General features: G+C 57.0%; 5 protein-coding genes and 2 non-coding genes across 7 annotated transcripts in view; 3 read left to right on the forward strand and 4 right to left on the reverse strand.

The window, feature by feature from the left end:
• Positions 1–68: 68 nt before the first annotated feature.
• Positions 69–5,227, reverse strand: PTSG_06958 (acyl-CoA synthetase). Its single transcript, XM_004992304.1, has 14 exons — positions 5,069–5,227; positions 4,813–4,916; positions 4,054–4,468; positions 3,699–3,795; positions 3,400–3,529; positions 3,038–3,212; positions 2,697–2,844; positions 2,290–2,520; positions 1,849–1,976; positions 1,516–1,600; positions 1,169–1,341; positions 867–956; positions 522–626; positions 69–348 (listed from the first exon to the last, which is right to left on the reverse strand). Exons 1-14 carry the CDS (start codon positions 5,132–5,134, stop codon positions 313–315), a joined length of 1,983 nt encoding a protein of 660 aa, XP_004992361.1. The 5' UTR covers positions 5,135–5,227; the 3' UTR covers positions 69–312.
• A 233-nt stretch (positions 5,228–5,460) lies between these two features.
• PTSG_06959 (adenosine kinase b) lies at positions 5,461–9,006 on the reverse strand. The gene is made up of 10 exons (XM_004992305.1): positions 8,877–9,006; positions 8,371–8,449; positions 8,114–8,167; positions 7,798–7,922; positions 7,536–7,625; positions 7,194–7,288; positions 6,729–6,842; positions 6,472–6,548; positions 6,222–6,330; positions 5,461–5,987 (listed from the first exon to the last, which is right to left on the reverse strand). Exons 1-10 carry the CDS (start codon positions 8,884–8,886, stop codon positions 5,700–5,702), a joined length of 1,041 nt encoding a protein of 346 aa, XP_004992362.1. The 5' UTR covers positions 8,887–9,006; the 3' UTR covers positions 5,461–5,699.
• A 67-nt stretch (positions 9,007–9,073) lies between these two features.
• Positions 9,074–9,147, forward strand: PTSG_20117. Its single transcript has one exon. It is a non-coding gene; the product is annotated as a tRNA-Val (tRNA).
• Positions 9,148–9,552: 405 nt separating this feature from the next.
• On the forward strand, positions 9,553–11,345 carry PTSG_06960 (uncharacterized protein; the record flags this gene model as incomplete). The annotated part of the gene is made up of 2 exons (XM_004992306.1): positions 9,553–10,038; positions 10,353–11,345. The coding sequence occupies 2 exons, from the start codon at positions 9,553–9,555 to the stop codon at positions 11,343–11,345; spliced, it is 1,479 nt and encodes a 492-aa protein (XP_004992363.1).
• A 446-nt stretch (positions 11,346–11,791) lies between these two features.
• Positions 11,792–16,432, reverse strand: PTSG_06961 (TKL protein kinase). The gene is made up of 3 exons (XM_004992307.1): positions 13,061–16,432; positions 12,320–12,810; positions 11,792–12,084 (listed from the first exon to the last, which is right to left on the reverse strand). Exons 1-3 carry the CDS (start codon positions 16,021–16,023, stop codon positions 11,966–11,968), a joined length of 3,573 nt encoding a protein of 1,190 aa, XP_004992364.1. The 5' UTR covers positions 16,024–16,432; the 3' UTR covers positions 11,792–11,965.
• A 627-nt stretch (positions 16,433–17,059) lies between these two features.
• Positions 17,060–17,133, reverse strand: PTSG_20118. Its single transcript has one exon. It is a non-coding gene; the product is annotated as a tRNA-Val (tRNA).
• A 306-nt stretch (positions 17,134–17,439) lies between these two features.
• The window catches only part of PTSG_06962 (cardiac ryanodine receptor), a gene marked incomplete at its 5' end in the record, with an annotated part of 8,916 nt that continues 8,341 nt past the window's right edge, over positions 17,440–18,014 (forward strand). The window contains one exon of the mRNA XM_004992308.1: positions 17,440–17,919. Within this exon, the coding sequence (XP_004992365.1) occupies positions 17,440–17,919 (480 nt within the window). The remainder of the gene's footprint in view (positions 17,920–18,014) is intronic.

Below are 18,014 nucleotides of genomic sequence, written 5' to 3' on the forward strand. Positions count from 1 at the left end.
CACTGGACGTGGTGGGTTGTTTGCACCTCTTCACTGTGTTGGCGCAATGAAAGGTTCCATGTCATGCACACACACACACACACACACACACACACACACACACACACACACACACACACACACACACACACACACACACACACACACACACACACGAGCAGTGGGGAGAAGGGGAGATGTAACACGGAACGAAAAGGGAGAAAGCAGCCGCCGAGTTGTGTGGTGTGCAGCGCAGAGCAGAGGGACTGGCGTTGTTGTCGTGCCTGTGCGGCTCTTGTGTGACGCATGGCATGGTGGCATGAATGAAGCTGTTCACTTGGAGGCCTGGTGGGCGTACATGTCGTTGATCTGGCGCCGACAACAACGATGATGAACGCACATAGGAGGAAGGGTAGAAAGGTAGCGGGCGTGTGAGTGTGTGAGTGGTCGAGTGAGTTGTGTGTGTGTGTGTGGGGGGGGGGGGACTAAAGCACACCAGATACAATCATGGGTCGCAGTTACGCACATACACACGCACACACCTGCTTGAGGTAGCGGGCCTTGAGCTGAGGGCGGCGCAGCTTGAACGTCGGAGTGAGGCAGCCGTTCTGGACGGTGAAGCCTTGCATCAGCTCGTTCACCTCACCCTGAAAGAACACACACACACACAGACACAGACACACACAGACACAGACACACACACACAGACACACACAGACACACACACACACACACACACACATACACACACACATACATACCACGAGGCAACAACGTAGGTGCAAGCATAAGTGCACGGGCACACCAGCAGCCGGCTCGGGTACTAAGTACCCCACAGCACACGCGCACGCGCACACAAATTCACGTTTTGCAACATATGCACACACCTCGACGTGCACGGCCTTTGGAATCTTGAAGCTCGCGAGCTTGGCGGCCTTTCCTTCGCGCTTGATCTCCTCAAGCAGGAGCACGTTTACCTGAGACAGACACCACGGCACATGGGGATGAAGCAAGGATCACAATGGAATTAGCCCTGGTGATATTGACGTGGACAAACAATGTGGACACACGATGTCACGAAGGGAAAACACCACACAGTGACAGATGATGCACGCATCACATGGTCACACGCCATGCTCGCATTCATGCACTGTCATGACAGGCGAAGATAACAAGCACAACAGCGCACCCTCGGGTCCTGCGTTGCCGTGGCAAAGTCGCCCTCAATGCCCTGCTCGCGAAGCCAGGGCTCCAGCGTCTCCTTGTCCGGAACAACAATGGCCACGAGCGTGGGCTGTGTGCTGTCACCGTACACGAAGATCTGGCCAATGTATTTGCTCCGATGGAAGATGCCCTCCAGCTCTGCAGGGCGAAGGCAAGAGAGAGGGGGGAGAAGTGGTGGGGTAAGTGGTGGGTGGAGGAGAGCAGATCGCAAACGCATCACAGATGAGCTGATGGAGGTACAAGTTGATACCCACAAAAACAACACACACACAAACACATGTACACATGTACACGCAGCAACAAGGCACCAACCTTCGGCTGCGACGTATTCGCCGTGCGCGAGCTTGAAGATGTTTTTCTTGCGGTCGATGACTTGGATGGACCCGTCGTCAACAATCTGATGGCGCAGTGGTGGATGTAGGGGCGGGTGGATGGAAGGAGGTGAGCATGTGTGGACGCTGTGGCCTTGATGGCGCTCCCACATGGCACCGCAATGCATGACATGGCACACAAACACAGACACACAGACACAGACACAGACACAGACACACACACACACACACAAACAAACAAACACGCACACACACACAAACAAACAAACAAACAAACACACACACACACACAGACAAATGATGGTGCCGGCACCTGGCCAATGTCGCCGGTGTGGAGCCAGCCGTCGACGAGCGTCTCGGCCGTCTTGTCGGGCAGGTTGTGGTAGCCGTGGAACACATTCTTGCCGCGGATACAGATCTCACCGCGGGGGAACGGCTTGTCTGGTGACGAGAGGGATGGGCAGCAGTAGCAGCAGCAGAAGGAGACAGAGGAACGGTGTACGCATGATGAGCAGGGCAAGCACGCCAAATGGGTGATGCTAGGGACGAAGAAGAATTGCTCACAAACACCACCACGGGCCGTAAATACACACAAACACATACACAACGGAGGACGACACATTCACATACACACACAGACAGCACACACGCAGACAGCACACACACACACACACACACAGAGAGAGACACGCAGACAGCACACACACAGACAGCACACACACACACACACACAGATGTCATCCATCCATATCACCTTTGGAGGTGTACTCGAGCTCCGGCACGTCCTCAAGCTTAATCTCGCAGCAGGGGACAGGCTCGCCAATGGTGCCTGCGCGCGCATAACCAAGCGGTGTGGCGCATGCGGCGGCGGCGTTCTCCGTCATGCCGTACCCTTGCAGCACATCGCAGCAGAAGACAACCTTGAGGAAGTCCATGATGTGCGCAGGCAGCGGCGCAGCGCCAGAGACCATCAGCCGGATGCGGCCTGGAGATGATTGTGTGTGTTTGGGAAGGGGGGGGGGAGATAGTGGTGAGCGGGGTGGTGTGGAGCGGTGGAAGGAAGGATGAAGGAGAGACAGACACGCAAAACACACACACACACACACACACACACACATACACGGACACAGACACGCAAAACATACACACACAGACACACACCTCCGAGCCGCTCCTTGGTTTTGTTGAAGATGAGGGCGTCCCACAGCGCATTGCGAGTGCCGTTCTGCACGTTGCCGAGTTGATTGCCCATGGCAAAGTTGAACAGCGTCTGCTTCAGCCAGCCAGAGCTCTCAACCGTTTGTGTCACCTGCACACCACAGGTGACCGAAAAGGGGAAGGGAAGGGGTGAGTGGAGGTGATAGGACACTGAATAAATGCTGGTGGGACAGACACATGCTCACGGACTGCGAAGGAAAACAACTACCAGCACGTCCACAAAAGCACACACACACACACACACACACGCACGCACTTAAACACAGACATTTTCGCGACTGCACCTTGTCGTAGAAGCGGGAGTAGACGCGTGGCACGCCGGCAAAGACGGTTGGGCGAAGGGCCTGGATGTCGTCCATCAGCAGTCTGACGTTTCCTTGGTAGAACCCAATGGAGGCACCGCCTGTAAAGCACATCACCTCCACAATGGCCTCGAAGATGTGTGCGAGCGGGAGATAGCTGCCAGTGGCCCGTGCATGCGGCGCCACGTGAATCGAAAGAAGCGAGTGGGGTCGTGGGGGTCGTGGGGGTGAGGGTCGTACAAGGCCTCTCTGTGCATGACAACAACATGAGCCCACCCCAGCAAATACGCACATACGCATAGACGCACACACAAACACCTACACAGACATACACACACACACACCTGAGGTAGACGTCGTGCTGGTAGATGGTGACGTTCATGCCCAACAGGCCCGCGGTGGAGGTGACGACGTTGCAGTGGGACAGCCGCACGCCCTTGGGGTTGCCCGTCGTGCCAGAGGTATACATGACGTCTGCAAAATGGATTTCATGTGTCTCCCAAAGTGAGCACGTGCCAACCACGCACAGGCACACAGAAGCACACAGAAGCACACACACACACACACACACACACACACACACACACACAAACACACACACAGACAGAAACACAGACACACACACACACACTAAGGGACGTACATGCGAGGTCATCTGGGGAAATGTCAGCTGGAGGAACGGCCTTCTCTGCCTGGGCCTTGAACTCGTCAAGGGACAGGAGGGTCACGCCTTCGGGGACCTGTTTCAACGGAGGAAAGGGGGCAATGGGTTGAATGCACAGCGGGGTACACAGACGTGCACAAACACAGACACAGACACAGACACAGACACAGACACAGACACACACGCACATGCCCATGCCCACAGACACGCACACGCACATGCCCACAGACACACACACACACACAGACACACAGACATACAGACATACACAGCAGATACACAGACACACACACACAGACACACACACACACACAGACACACACACGATACCAACCTTGGCCCTGTGCTCGTCATCGACGGGCTCAAACTGGATGACGGTGGTGACATCACAGTGATCCACAACTTCAAGGACCTGATCAATCTTCGCTTTCTCGCAGAACACGGTGGTGACCTTTGCATCGCGAAGAATGAACTTGCTCGACTCTGCCCCGAGCGTGTCGTAGAGCGGTACGCACACGTGGCCCTGCCGCCACACAGCAAGCAGGGACTTGACCCAGCCCATGGAGTTGACGCCGAAGATGCTGATGGTGGAGTGAGGGTCCAGGTTCAATTGGGCAATGGCTGAGCCGATCTTCGCCACCTCGTCGCCCACTTGTCCGTACGTCTCGAAGGTGTACGGGCCAACGCTGCCCTCGTCGTTCACGGGGCGGTACCCCAGCATGTCGTTGTCCTTGAACTTCTTGGTCGCCCTGGCATGTCACATACAGGGACGGATGTAAGTGTGTGAGTGTGTGTATGTATGTATGTATGTATGTATGTATGTATGTATGTATGTATGTATGTATGTATGTATGTATGTATGTATGTATGTATGTATGTATGTATGTATGTATGTATGTATGTATGTATGTATGTATGTATGTATGTATGCATGTATGTGTGTGAGAGAGAGAGAGAGTGAGAGAGTGTGTGTGAGAGAGAGAGAGTGAGAGAGAGTGTGTGAGTGTGTGTGTGTGTGTGTGTGCGACACAAGCTGGTCGTCGGTGCAAGAGGGGTTGCGTTTGACAAGGAGGAAATATGTGAACACGCGCACCTCTCGAAGATGCGCCATAGCGTGTTGACGTCCGGTTCATCTTCAAATGGGAGGCTGATGATCTTGTTTGGCTGTTTGCTGTTGCGAATGATCGGGGAGCTTGTCTACAAAACCCAAACAGCCGCCATCGTGCATCAAGAGGTGAACTGCGTGAGCATGAACGGAACACATCTTGCACACCAATAACAACCAACATTTTGGTGGTGTGGTGACAAGGAACATCTCGTTGCCACCATCAACACACACATGCACACACCTCCGTGGCAGAGTTGGGGACTTGGTAGCCAACACGGTCAATCAAGGTGGACGGTGACAGGCCCATGGTGCTGGTTGCGGCGGTGGAAGCAGGGTGTTGTAGGTGAGTGTGCTTTGTGTTGTTGTTGTTGTGTTGTTGTGGATTGGTCCTACCGCGGTGGATACAACGATTATATGACCTAATGCGTACCTTACTTTGCACCTGAATTCAGTCGAAGTGCGACAACACACACACACACACACACACGCACACAACACACACACAGACACACACACGCACACACACAGACACACAACACACAGACACGCAGACACAGACACACAACACACGCACACACACACACACACACACACACACACACACAACCGTTCTCATTCCATATCTGTCTCGCATTCCCACATGTGCATTTCATTGTCACATCAAACATAACCTCTCAATTCAAGCAAAACCAATTCAAGCAAAACCAAGCCAAGCAAGCACATCGTCATCGTCTCAATCAAGCCAAACAAGCGCACACAAACAAGGGAGGGATCACCACCATCACCACAAACAAAAGGAACCCTGGCACCGAAACAAGCCGAAAGAAAGACTCGCAGGGCTGGGCATGCGCGTGCGGTGGTGCGTTGGTTGTTTAGGCCTCGGGGTTGTACTCGCACGTCTCCGGGTAGGTGCAGCCGGAGCGCTTGATGATGAGGCAGGCTGCCCAGTGGCCCGCATGCACGCACGCGTCGACGTCCTTGCCCTGGATGAGCTGGCTCAGGAAGCCGCCAACAAAAGCGTCGCCGGCGCCGTTGGTGTCCACAATGTGCTCGGCATCAATCTCGTGCACGGGGTACTCCGTCACCTTGCCCTCCGTGGCCACAATCGTGGGGTTGGCGCCGTGCGTGATCACCACAATGCGTGGGCGCTCCTTGTTCACCTTGGGCACAAAGTGGGGTTGCAGTGGGGTTGTGGTGTAACCAAGTGAGCAAGCAGGAGGAAGCGGGGATTATAGGGCGTGTGAAGCAGAGAGGTTGAATGCACACAATTGCACACACAATCATGTCACAAGATCCCTCAACGACAAGTCTGCCGAGGTCATGGTCGCGGCAAGCGCCAGCCCACCTCCAACACACACACACACACACACACACACACACACACACACACACACCTTGGGGAGGTCCATCATGCGTGTGGCAATCTCCTTGAGGTCGGTGGTGCCAAAGTCTGCGGCCTTGGAGAACGCCTCTGCCTCAGACTCGTTGCCAAAGATCACATCCCTAACAACACACGCGCGCACACACGTGGCAGTAATGTCAGATAGGTCCTTGCAATCATGCACGGGTGTGTGTGTGTGTGCATTTGTGTGCGTGTATGCGTGTGTGTGTGTGCGTGTGTATGTGCGTGAATGGTTGGCTCACCAGTACTGGGAGGCCTCCATGAGGGGCTCCTTGAAGAACTGGCAGATGAAGGGCGCAGCAATGTTCATGGCAAACACCTGTCGATGGAACGAAACCACAGCAGTGATGTTGATGATACCGATGGTGAGCTGGTGACAGGAGTGGTGCTCGACAGTGTGCATTCTCTGAAGCAATCAATGCCTCCTGCACCATACAAACACGTGCGCACGAAGAAGGCGGGCAGTCCGCTCGCAAGCACACAACGGTGGCCACTGTACCTTGTTGGTCTCTGCGGCATGCTTGGCAACCTTCATGATGGAGGGAGGAGAGACGGTGATGAAGAAGCTGGAGATGTAGTAGTACTTGGCAGACTCAACGAGGCCCCAGATCTCCTGTGGCGAGAGCAATCAATCAGCGACAATAACAAGGGGCAGCGGGAGAGGTCAGGCAAGGCGGGTGAGACACGTGCAGTGGTGAGGCAAGGGGAGAGAGAGGAGGGTGATTGTGGGGCGCTTTCCCCAACACACAGGCAGAGCAGCAGGCAGAAAGTTGGACGCGCGTGCACATACACACCGACACACACACACACCGACACACACGCACGCACACGCACGCACGCACGCACGCATGCACACACACATACACACACACACACCGACACACACGCACGCACACGCACGCACACGCACGCACGCACGCATGCACACACACATACACACACATACATACACACACGCACGCACGGGCTTCTCGAGATGATCCAGCTTGTAGTTGTTGGCAGCAGAGATGTTGGCAACAAGCGTGCGCTCCTTGCCCGTCACAAGCACAGCGCACGTGCCTAACGAATGTGCACACAAGGAAAGAGCACAGGGCGTAAGTGTTGTTGCGTTGTGGCATTGTGAGCGGGAGGGGGGGGGGGAAACATGGTGAGATCAGCACCACAAATCGGCGCCTGTACACCGCAGCAGAAGCATCGCCAGTGGTGCCTGCACACCGGTCCAGCAGCTAGCAATTCTCTCCCAGGTGTTGCGACATGCCGCTCAACTCCACCTCCCTCCCCAAGTCGACACGACCATGGAACTGACCAGTAGGGGTGGACTCATCCTCCATGTATGCCACGTTGACCTTGGCGCCCTCGGCAGCCTCCTTCAGCGCCTCAGAGTACTTGTCCTTGCCTGTGAGCAAGCGAGCGAGTGTGTGAACGCGTGAGATGTGGGCTACATACGAGGGACTCCACAGACTGGCGTACTTGTCATGTGTTGATGGTGGTGTGGGGCGGCAATGTGATGCGGCAAAGTGTTGGGTGGTGTCAAAGAAAGCAAGCGGCGATGTTGGTGAGCATCGTACCGACGCAGCCGATGAACGACGCGGTCTTGGGCACGTGGACCATCCACTGGCACACGCGGATGGAGTTCTGAGTGGCACCGCCGGCAATGTACTCGACGTCGTAGTTGTCCACGAGCTCCTTGTACCTGGGAGAAGGGGGAAGGGGGAGGGGGTGGGGTGAAGGTCACAAAACGCATGCGTGGTGTGTGTGTGTGTGTGTTTGTGTTTGTGTGTGTGTGTGTTTGTGTTTGTGTGTGTGTTTGTGTGTGTGTTTGTGTTTGTGTGTGTGTGTTGGTTCAACCGAGAGTAAAGTGCGGATCAAGGAACGCAGACGTACAGGGGCAGGTGCTTCTCCTCGGCGAGGATGGCGAGGTTGCGCTCGAGGTGGAACCTGGACAACGGTTGATCGACACCGATACATAGCAGGAGAGAATGGGGACAGGACCATATGTGCGGGGGGCGCGAGTGGGTTGGCCATGTATGAGCGTAGCCACCCGTGTAGTGCGATGGACGCGAGCAAGCGAGCAAAACGAACAAGCGAGCAGGCGAGCGAGCGCAAGCCAGGGAGTAGTCGCACGGCAGAGCACGACGCACTTCTCAAGCATGTCGTCTTTGACGTGGGCGGAGATGTCGAGGAGAGGGTTGCCCATACCGAGCAGAAGGTTCTCGCGAACTGAGAGAGCAGACAAAAAGGCGCAACGCCACCACACATGGTGAGAGAAGAGCAGCAGCAAGCGTGTGGACGGGACAGAGGTGCATGGGCGTGTGAAGAGCCGGACACAAACGGACGTGTGCACACGAACAGACACAAGAGGTCGACGTGCAAACAAGTAAGACAGAGGTAGCTGCACACAGACGCAGACACACACACACAGAGAGAGAGAGAGAGAGAGAGAGAGAGAGAGAGAGAGAGAGAGAGAGAGACAGAGAGAGAGAGACAGAGAGAGAGAGAGACAGAGAGAGAGAGAGAGAGAGAGAGAGAGAGAGACAGAGACAGAGAGAGAGAGGGAGAGAGAGACAGACAGACAGACAGACACAGACACAGACACAGACACAGACACAGGCACAGACACAGACGCACAGACACAAGGATGTCGCACCGTTGGACATGGTTGGTTGGTTGGTTGGTTGGTTGTTGTGCAAAGGGCAATCTGGGTGAGCTGGGTGAGCTGGACGAGCGAAGAAAAAAGGCGCAATGCACAATCAACGACAAGCGCACGTGGAAGGAACACTTTTGAAGAAAGTACCCAAGGATGTTTTGTATTAGCAAATTCCGCCAAATACATCAATAACAGTTGTTTCCGTGGTGTAGTTGGCTATCACATCAGTCTCACACACTGAAGGTCTCCGGTTCGAGCCCGGACGGAAACATACTTGATTTTTCTTTCTTTTGCCGCGAACAATAAATTGTGCGCGTGTGTTTTCCCCCACAGAACAACCCAAACCCAAAACGCTGCAACCGCCACTCATCGAGCCGCAGCCCACACGTCCCCCTCTCAGCATTCCACCCATCCATTGCCACCTCAACCAGTCCTTTTGTTTGCTGGCGAGTAACAACTGATCGGCGAGTGCACAAGCACAGGCAGACAAGAAGAAGGCAGGCCAGCAACCAACGGATCGCGTCTCATTCACCTCCTGATTCTTTCTCACTCCCTCTGCCCCCCTCCCCCTCCAATCTGGATGGCGTTGCATGCAAGCACGTCTGGCGTGGCCGCGCGTACGCGTGGGGCTGCGCGGATGGCGCGTCTTCTTCTTCTTCTTGTGCTAAAGCTGATGATGTTGCTGGTGGTGCTGGGCGGGAACAAGGGGAACAGTGGCTTGCGCCTCCCTGCTGCGGCTGCTGCCGCTGCTGAGGGCGATCGCCCAAACGTCATCGTGTTCCTGCTGGACGATGTCGGTGCGGCGCGGTTCCCATTTTATGGGAGTGAGACAGATGTCACCCCGAACATCAACTCGCTCGCGGACAAGGCCGTTGTCTTCGATTCCTTCTTTACCCAGCCAGTGTGCGGCCCTTCTCGCGCCACGCTGCTCAGCGGGCGCTACCCTTCCAGCACGGGGGTGATCGAGAACAACTCAGACGCAGACACTTTCGCAGATGCAGACTGCACTCTTGGCTCGACCTTCCAGTCCGTCGGCTACAGCACCGCCGTCTTCGGCAAGCTGCATGCTGCCCACACGCACGTCAACACGCTGAACTCCAGCTGCGGCTTTGACAAGTGGTCAATCTGGGCCCGCGAGGGCGCACGTTACCACAACGCATTTGTATGTCGCACCATGTGTGTGTGTGTGTGTGTGCGTGTGTGTGTGCGTGTGTGTGTGTGTGTGTGTGTGTGTGTGTGTATGCGCGCACGTTGATCGCTTGACACGGCGATGTGTGCATCTTTGTACCGATGTGTGCATCGTTTTACGGATGTGTGTTTCTTTGTGTCTACTGGTCTCTGAGTCCATGTGCACTTTGAGGTCCAGATCTTCACATCATCACCCGGTGGCCCCTTGATCCCCCCTCCCACAAACTCATTCGTGCGCTTGCTCGTTCACTCCACGCAATCGCACCCTTGCTGATGCATGCTGTACAGATCACGACCAACCTCGGGCACGGCGGCAACCTGACGTACGACGAGATGGTGGAGGCTGCAACAAGCGTCAACGGCACCGCAGAATCCCGCACCTTCCAAATCCAAGACGCATACTGCCCACACCTCAACCGCGAGCTGGCCAAGGCGCACATCACCGCAAGCAAGGCCGAGGGTAGGCCCTTCTTCATGTATCTGCCCATGTTGCTAGCCCACGGCCGCTTTCCCGAGCGAGATTCCGAGCCGTCTCTGCCACCGGGCATGATCCCCGCAAGCGACCCGCCGTACAGCAACCTGTTTGACCAGCGCGTGATGGTCGCCGACGCCATCATCGGCGACATCCTGCGCCACCTCACCATCGAGGGCGTGGCCAAGAACACCATCGTCGTCGTGGTTGGTGATAACGGGGCCCCTCGCAAGGTGGAGGCTGTCGTGAACGGCGTCACGGTCGAGAGCGGCAAGTTCACCGCCTACCGCAGCGCAGGCACGCGCGTGCCCTGTCTCTTCTATGACCCGCGCATTCCGGTTGCAATCCCAAAGGCCCGCCGCATCCGCGCCGTCGCGAACATGTACGACATTCTCCCCACCCTCATGGACGCAACCAACATCGACCGCTTGCCTGCAGGCAAGAACAAGCCCAACGGCGCCAGCCTCTGGAAGTTCATCACAAACGATCGGCGCGGGTGGGGCAAATGGACGTTCCTGTTTGGTCAGCAGCCAGCACACGCCGTCATTCGCAACCACAAGGTCATCATCTCCTCCCTGGGCGACATCTACTCCGAGAACAAGTGGTACACTCCCAAGCCGCTTGCACCAACTGCAGTGTGCACCAAGAAGCTGGTGCGAAAGCGCTATCAGTACATGGTAAACCATGCCTGGAAGGCCGGTATCAACGTCACCTTGCCCGGCTCGGACACGCCGCTGGCCCCGTACTCCTGTGATGATCTCGTGTGCAACCCAGATACCAACCTTCTTGAGTGCATTACCACTAACTAGGCTTGTGTGTGTGTGTGTGTGTGTGTGTGCGTGTGTGTGTGTGTGTGTGTGTGTGTGTGTGTGTGTGAGTGTGAGTGCGTGCGAGTGCGTGCGAGTGCGTGTGTGTGTCTGCGCCATGCGTGTTGTGCAGCATGAAGCCTCGAGCTACATCCATGCATGCCTTGAATTTTCGCCTGTTTCGCTTGCTCATGTACAATCGTGCATTGAGCTTCTGACCCTTTTGTTTGCCCGCTCTTTCTGCATCTCACACGTGGTGTGGTTTGATGCCCTTCCTTGCCTGCTTTCTTGTTTGCTTGTTTCACATCACTTTGCTTGAGTCTTTTGGGGTTCTGACACGAGAAAATGCTGATGAACACACCCCAAGCACAAGCGCAAACACACACAGACTCAGTCACACAGGCTCAGACTCAGTCACACAGAATCAGACACAGACACAGACACACACACACCCAAAACACACAGACACACACACACCCAAAACACACAGACACACACCCACCCACCCAAGCACACACCAACACATCCAAAGCACACACACCACACGTGAGACAGACAGAACACGGCAACATACAAGCAAAGCAATACACAAGATAAACCAGCCTGCAATGTCATAAACCACGTCACTTCCTGCCCTTCAGCCGGGTCTCCAGGACAGGGAATGAGGGGCGGCGAGTCGCCTCCTGCGCCATACACATGTACGCGAGATCCCGATACCACTCGGGCGTGGGGTGTACGGCATCTATCATGCGAATACGCGGGCAAGATGTGCGTGAGTGTGCATGTTTGAAAAGGAGGACATCAGAGATGTGTGATTGCGAGCTGTCTCACGACGAACGAGGAATGACGTCAAAGTAAACACATTGACACAAACACACACAGACACACACACAGACACACAGACAGACAGACACACACACACACACACAGACAGACACACACACACACACACACACACAAGCGCACAGTCAACTCACCACCCTGTTTAACATCTTCGTCCTCGTCAAACTTGAGGCGCTTGCCCTCCTCCAGCAAGCTGCTCAGCGTGGCCAGCAATGGCCCACAGTACCCGCGCCCCTTCTCCTGCAGAATCAGATCTGGGTCGCGCTGGGTCGCCACCTCCCACATGAGCACGCCAAAGCTGAACACGTCTGCCTTGGCGTTGTACTTCTTGCCCAGCAGTGCCTCTGGTGCCATGTACAGCGGCGTGCCGACAGCAGCCGTCAGGTTCATGCTGACAGACGCCACGCCAGCACCAGCGCTGTACGGGAGGTCGCCGCCCGAAAACACCTGACCATCATTCCCGCCACCATCACCATCCTCGCTGTGAGCAGCGTTGTTGCTGCGGCGTGCAGGTGCAACCAGGCGATGGTTTGGGGAGATGCCGAGGTGCTGCGTAATGGTTCCAAAGTCTGTGATCTTTGCGCGCAAGTGGCTCGATACCAGCACATTGCCTCCCTTGAGATCCCTGATGACAATGCAGCCGGTTTGCGTGCGGTTGGTGTGTGCGCGTGAGACGAAGAACAACGGGCCAGTGACACGGTACGGCAAATGCAAACACACACACGCACACAGCGCAACACACAGCGCCACACACCACACACAGACAAACCCACACCCACACACTCATACCCACACCCACACACAGATACACAGGTATACACAGCGCAACACACAAGCCCCCCCCCCCCCACACACACATAGACAGCTACACACACCTGTGGAATTGGGCGAGGCTGTGGATAAACGCCATTCCACACGCAACGTCTTGCATCCACTGCAGCTTGAGATCCCACACAGACGCAGCAGCGCTGTCGCCACCATCATCGCGGTCATCAACACAGCTCTCCCCACTGCCTGCAAGCGGAACAACAACAGCAGCACCGCCACGTAAGCCACTGCCCCACCCACGTCTGTGCTGCTGCACAACAGCGTCAAGGTCTGTCCGCAACAGGTCTCGGAGCGATCCCAACGCAACAAACTCAAGCACAAGGAAAGGGCGCGCGCTGTCGTCTTTGCCGGCACCAAAGAAGCGCACGAGGTGCGGGTGGCGCGTGCGCTGGAGAAAGTCAACCTCCTTCTCAAACTCGCGCTGTGTGCCCTCGTCAAACGCAAGCGCCGTGTCCTTCATCACCTTCACGGCAACGTGCACCGTGTCCCACTCGGCCTCCCACACATCGCCGTAGGCACCAGACGCAATGTGCCGGCGAAGATCAAGCTCGTCAAATGGAATCTCCCACGCGGCCTTGAGCGCCAGCACCTCCGCGTCCTTCTCGGAGAGCAGCTGCACGTTGAGCTCGTTCTCTGCCCGCAGCAGCCGGTGTGTGCGGTACCAGCGGTACATGAAGTACAGCGCAGCCTGCAGCAGCAGCACGCCAGCCACCGTGCCCAGCACCACGGGCACGGGGTTGAGCTGCTTCTTGACACACGTCGTGCTGGCGCTGCCAATGCGGCCCCGCGTTTCATAGCCAACCGCACACGCGCACGAGTGGAAGTAGGCGAGGTTGTACTCCTGCACCTCCGGGCGCCCAAGCAGCCGCGTGCGAAGGTCCGTCACCTTGAGCTGGCACACCACGGGCGCGTTTGTCAGCTGCATGATGGGGATGCTGGGGCGGCTGCGCAGCCGGATAAACTGGTTGGTGTTGAGCTCCTGCGCGCTCACAGCGACAACCTGCCGCACAGAGCCCTCAATCACCGCCGGGCTTGACAGCCACTGGTTGTCGCTCAGGTCAAGCAGCTCCACATTGCTGAACGTCAAGCACTGCGCAAGCAGCGTCTGCGTGTGCGTGGGCGCGCGCACCTGCATGTTGTACCAGCTCCTGGCCACAACAACACGGCTGCCGAGCGAGTGGCACAGCGCGCGCGTGAGTGGCACTTGCGTGCGGCTGATATCGACAATCTGCACAGAGGGCACGGCCAGGCTGGTCAGCTCGGGGCACCCGGACACGTTGAGCTGCTGTGCCGACGCGTACAGGGTCACGCTCTCCAGCCGTGGGTTGCCTTGCAGAAACACAACGTCAATGTCGTTGTCGCGGCACAGGTCAATGCGCGAGTACCCCGTGTTGCGCAGCCCAACGCTCTCCACCTGTGGGCTGAGGAGCTTGCACAGCTGTGGCAGCGGTACGCTTGCCTCGTCCATCCCCGGCCACCCAAGATAGAGGCCTTTCAGCTGCAGTGGTGGTGCTGCTGGTGTTGCCGCCGCCAACGCAGAAAGCAGCGCGCGCACATCGACATTTGTGATGTCGAGTTGCACCAGCGGCGCGGAGATGGCAGCCAGGGCAGCGGCGGGCGATGTGATGTGGGGATCACGCACGGTGGGCGCTGGGCTGATCTCCAGTCGCTGCAGACGCGAGAGGGCAAGCAGCGGCGCAATGTCGAGCGCACTGATGGCGTTGTTGTTGAAGTAGAGGGAGCGAAGCGTAGGCAGGCCTGTCACGTCAAGCATCTGCGTGATGGGGTTGCTGTTGAGGCGGAGGGAGGTGATGGAGGGGAGATGCACACCGCGCGGGAACACCGTCAACCGGTTGTGTGCAATTGACAGGTGCTGCAGGTTTGGCAGGTCAGCCAAAAACGCGCAGCCACCGCCGCGAAGTTGCTGTTGCTGCTGCTGCTGCATTTGCATTTGCTGTTGCTGTTGGGGTGCCGTTGTGGGACCTGCTGCTGCTGTTGCTGTGACTTCGAAGGCGGTTGGCGGGAGGGAGGCAATCTGGTTGTGGCTGAGGTCCAGGATGCGAAGGAGGGTGTGGTTCTGCACCAGGCACGGCGGTACAGCAGTGATGCTGTTCTGCTGCACGCTGAGATTCTCCAACACGGGCATCGCCTGCAGTAGCGATGGCGGCAGGGATGTGATGCTGTTCTCGAGCACAAGGAGGTCGCGGAGGTGCGGAGCATATCCGCCAAACCAGTCCATCGACAGCTGCGTCAGCGCATTGTCCTGTAGGGAGAGCACACTCAGGCGCGTGAGGGCAGCAAAGGTGTTGGGCGGGATGTGGGACAGGCGGTTGTGCCTGAGATAGAGCTCCTGCAGGTTGGGTGTGGAGCTGAAGAGCCCGGGCGGAAGGTGGGTGATGAGGGTGAAGGTAAGGGTAAACCAGCGAAGGCGAATCTGGTCGGCAAGCAGCGTTGCAGGCAGCGATGTCACGACGCTGACGCCGAGGTCCAGGTGGACGAGCCGGGAGAGGCCACGGAAGAGGTTGGGGTGCAAGGTGGACACGTCGTTCCTGCTCAAATTAAGGAAGAGGAGGGACGTGAGCGGGGCAAAGGCCGTGTTGTCGATGGAGTGGATGTGGTTGTGGGCGAGATCCAGCACGCGCAGATTCCCGAGCGCAGCGAAGGTGGCGTTGGGGATGGTGGTGAGCTGGTTGCTGTGCAGGACAAGGCGGTCCAGGGAAGTCATGTTGCTAAAAGTGGTGTCGTGGAGTTGGCGCACGCGCGTGTTTGTCACGCTGATGCGCTCAATCTGGCCGGCGAGCACGAACGGGAGGTGGCGTGCTGCATATGTGTCGCTGTACATGCTGCTACGCTGCGCCGTGTTGTTGGTAAAGGCTGAAATATTGGTGAAGGCAAGTGAGGACATGATGTCTTCGCCTTCATCGTCTGTGGGCGCAGGCGACAGCCCAAAGACCACGGTGCTGGTGTTGGCAATGTCGATGCGCGTGAGCGTGCTCAGCGGGTTGAGCATGTTCAGGAAGAAGAATGGCGACACGAGGCTTCGCAGCTGCACAGAGGTGATGCCGGCCCATGCCGAGCCACCCGTGGTGAGCACAAACTCGAGGTCGCCCGTGTGCACCTTGCCGGAGATTCTGAGGAGCGACGGCTGCACGGTTGACACGAGGGCGCTGATCCACGCCGTTACGTTGGCTGTGGACACGGGTTGCAAGGAAGGCAGCAGGGGCGTGTCATCGTCCACGGCATCGAACCACAGCACGAGTGTGCTGCTCTGTTGCACCAAGGTTCCTGTGGCATCTGTGGTTGTGCAGTTCCCAGCAACCAGAGCGGATACAAAGCACGTGATGCTGCCGCGATTGTTCTCCTGAGCAGCAAGTAAGGCACGTCGACCACGGTGTTGTTGTTGTTGTTGTTGTTGTTGTTGTTGTTGTTGTTGTTGTTGTTGTTGTTGTTGATGATGATGTTGATGATGATGATGATGGGAGAGCGCTATGGCTGCTGGCTCTGCCGATGCAGTCTGACCAGTAGCCACAGCTTTCAACCGGCTCAAACCGGCCCCAGCAAGTGCGGCGGTGCTGCTGGTAAGGGTGGCTGCTTTATCTTGGGCATGCTGGCCACACATGGCCTGAAGCATGGCGTGTAATGGAGCAAGCTCGTCCTGCGCGGTTGGCGCTGCAAGGCGTCGGAGGGCTTCCTGTGCATCTGCGCAAAGCCTGCGGTGTGCGGGGCAGCCCACGCCAATGTGGTGCGTTGCATCGTGCAATGTGCACAGCAGCAGCGGTGGTGTCGTGTTTGATACAACATGGGCTCCAGCACCAGTCTCAGACACCAGCGTCACAACCGCCAAGACAAAAGGAACAACCACTGCAGCAGCCAAACGCCAACGTGCCACTCCCACTACAGCCATGATGACAGATGCTTAAGTGGTGGGTGGTGGCGCTGCTGCACTGTTGGTTGGTTGGTTGTGAGTTCGTGGGCGCCACACGCGTCGTTGTGATCAGCCCGCGGGGAAAAAAAGATCGAATGTGTTTGGAAAAAAAGAACGAATGTGTTTCCGTCCGGGCTCGAACCGGAGACCTTCAGTGTGTGAGACTGATGTGATAGCCAACTACACCACGGAAACAATTCCTGTTGTCGAAGGGCGTTCAATTTGTGTATTTGAATGTGACCCCTATTCTTGTGTGGGTCGTGGCACGAGCATCTCTCTCTCTTCTTGCCAACGGGAAGGCAAACAACCACACAAACAGAACACTGACCTTGACCCCCCCCTCATTTTCGTCGCCTTCCCTTCCACACCTTCACCTTCACCTTCACCTTCACCTTCACCCAGCCACCAGCAGACAACCAGCACACCTCTGACCTTCTTCACCAGCACCGGCACCAGTGCACCAAGCAAGCAGCCGCCACCGAGACCGGCACCACCGGCGAGATGGCTCTGTTTGGTGGCGCCAGCCAGGGTGCTGGGCGCACTGCGCTGTGCAACGGTGACTTTGTGTCGCTGTTTGTGGAGGAGCTCAAGGGCTTCGCCAGCGTGGACATTCTGTCGACGCGTGAGGTCACCGTGTACCAGGGCGACACGGACTCCGCGTTTGATGGCAGCACAAGCACCAAGTCATCCTCGGAGACCACGACCGCGCCCAACTTTGAGCAGTCGTGCGTCTTCCAGATCAAGGCGGTCACCGATCTGCCAGAGGGCGCCAGCCTCAAGTACGGTGATGTCGTGCGCATCATCCACCGCAGCACCCAGCGCAGCATGACGCGCCAGAACCGCGCCGTCAACGGCAAGCACGCCGTGGCGCTGGAGAACACGGACCGTGCCGCCGCGCACTTCCGCCTCCTCCCGCGCTTCAAGATCCGCTCCGTCGGCGAGCCCGTGCTGCTCAACGACCAGGTCATCTTCCAGAACGAGGTGGTCATCGAGGGCAACCGCACGTACCTGAATGACGAACCGGCCAAGAGAACTCGCCCAAGTTCCTCATGGAAGTGCGCTCAAGCAAGAACCAC

This window comes from Salpingoeca rosetta, assembly GCF_000188695.1.
Source record: "Salpingoeca rosetta unplaced genomic scaffold supercont1.17, whole genome shotgun sequence".
Lineage (NCBI taxonomy): Eukaryota > Choanoflagellata > Craspedida > Salpingoecidae > Salpingoeca > Salpingoeca rosetta.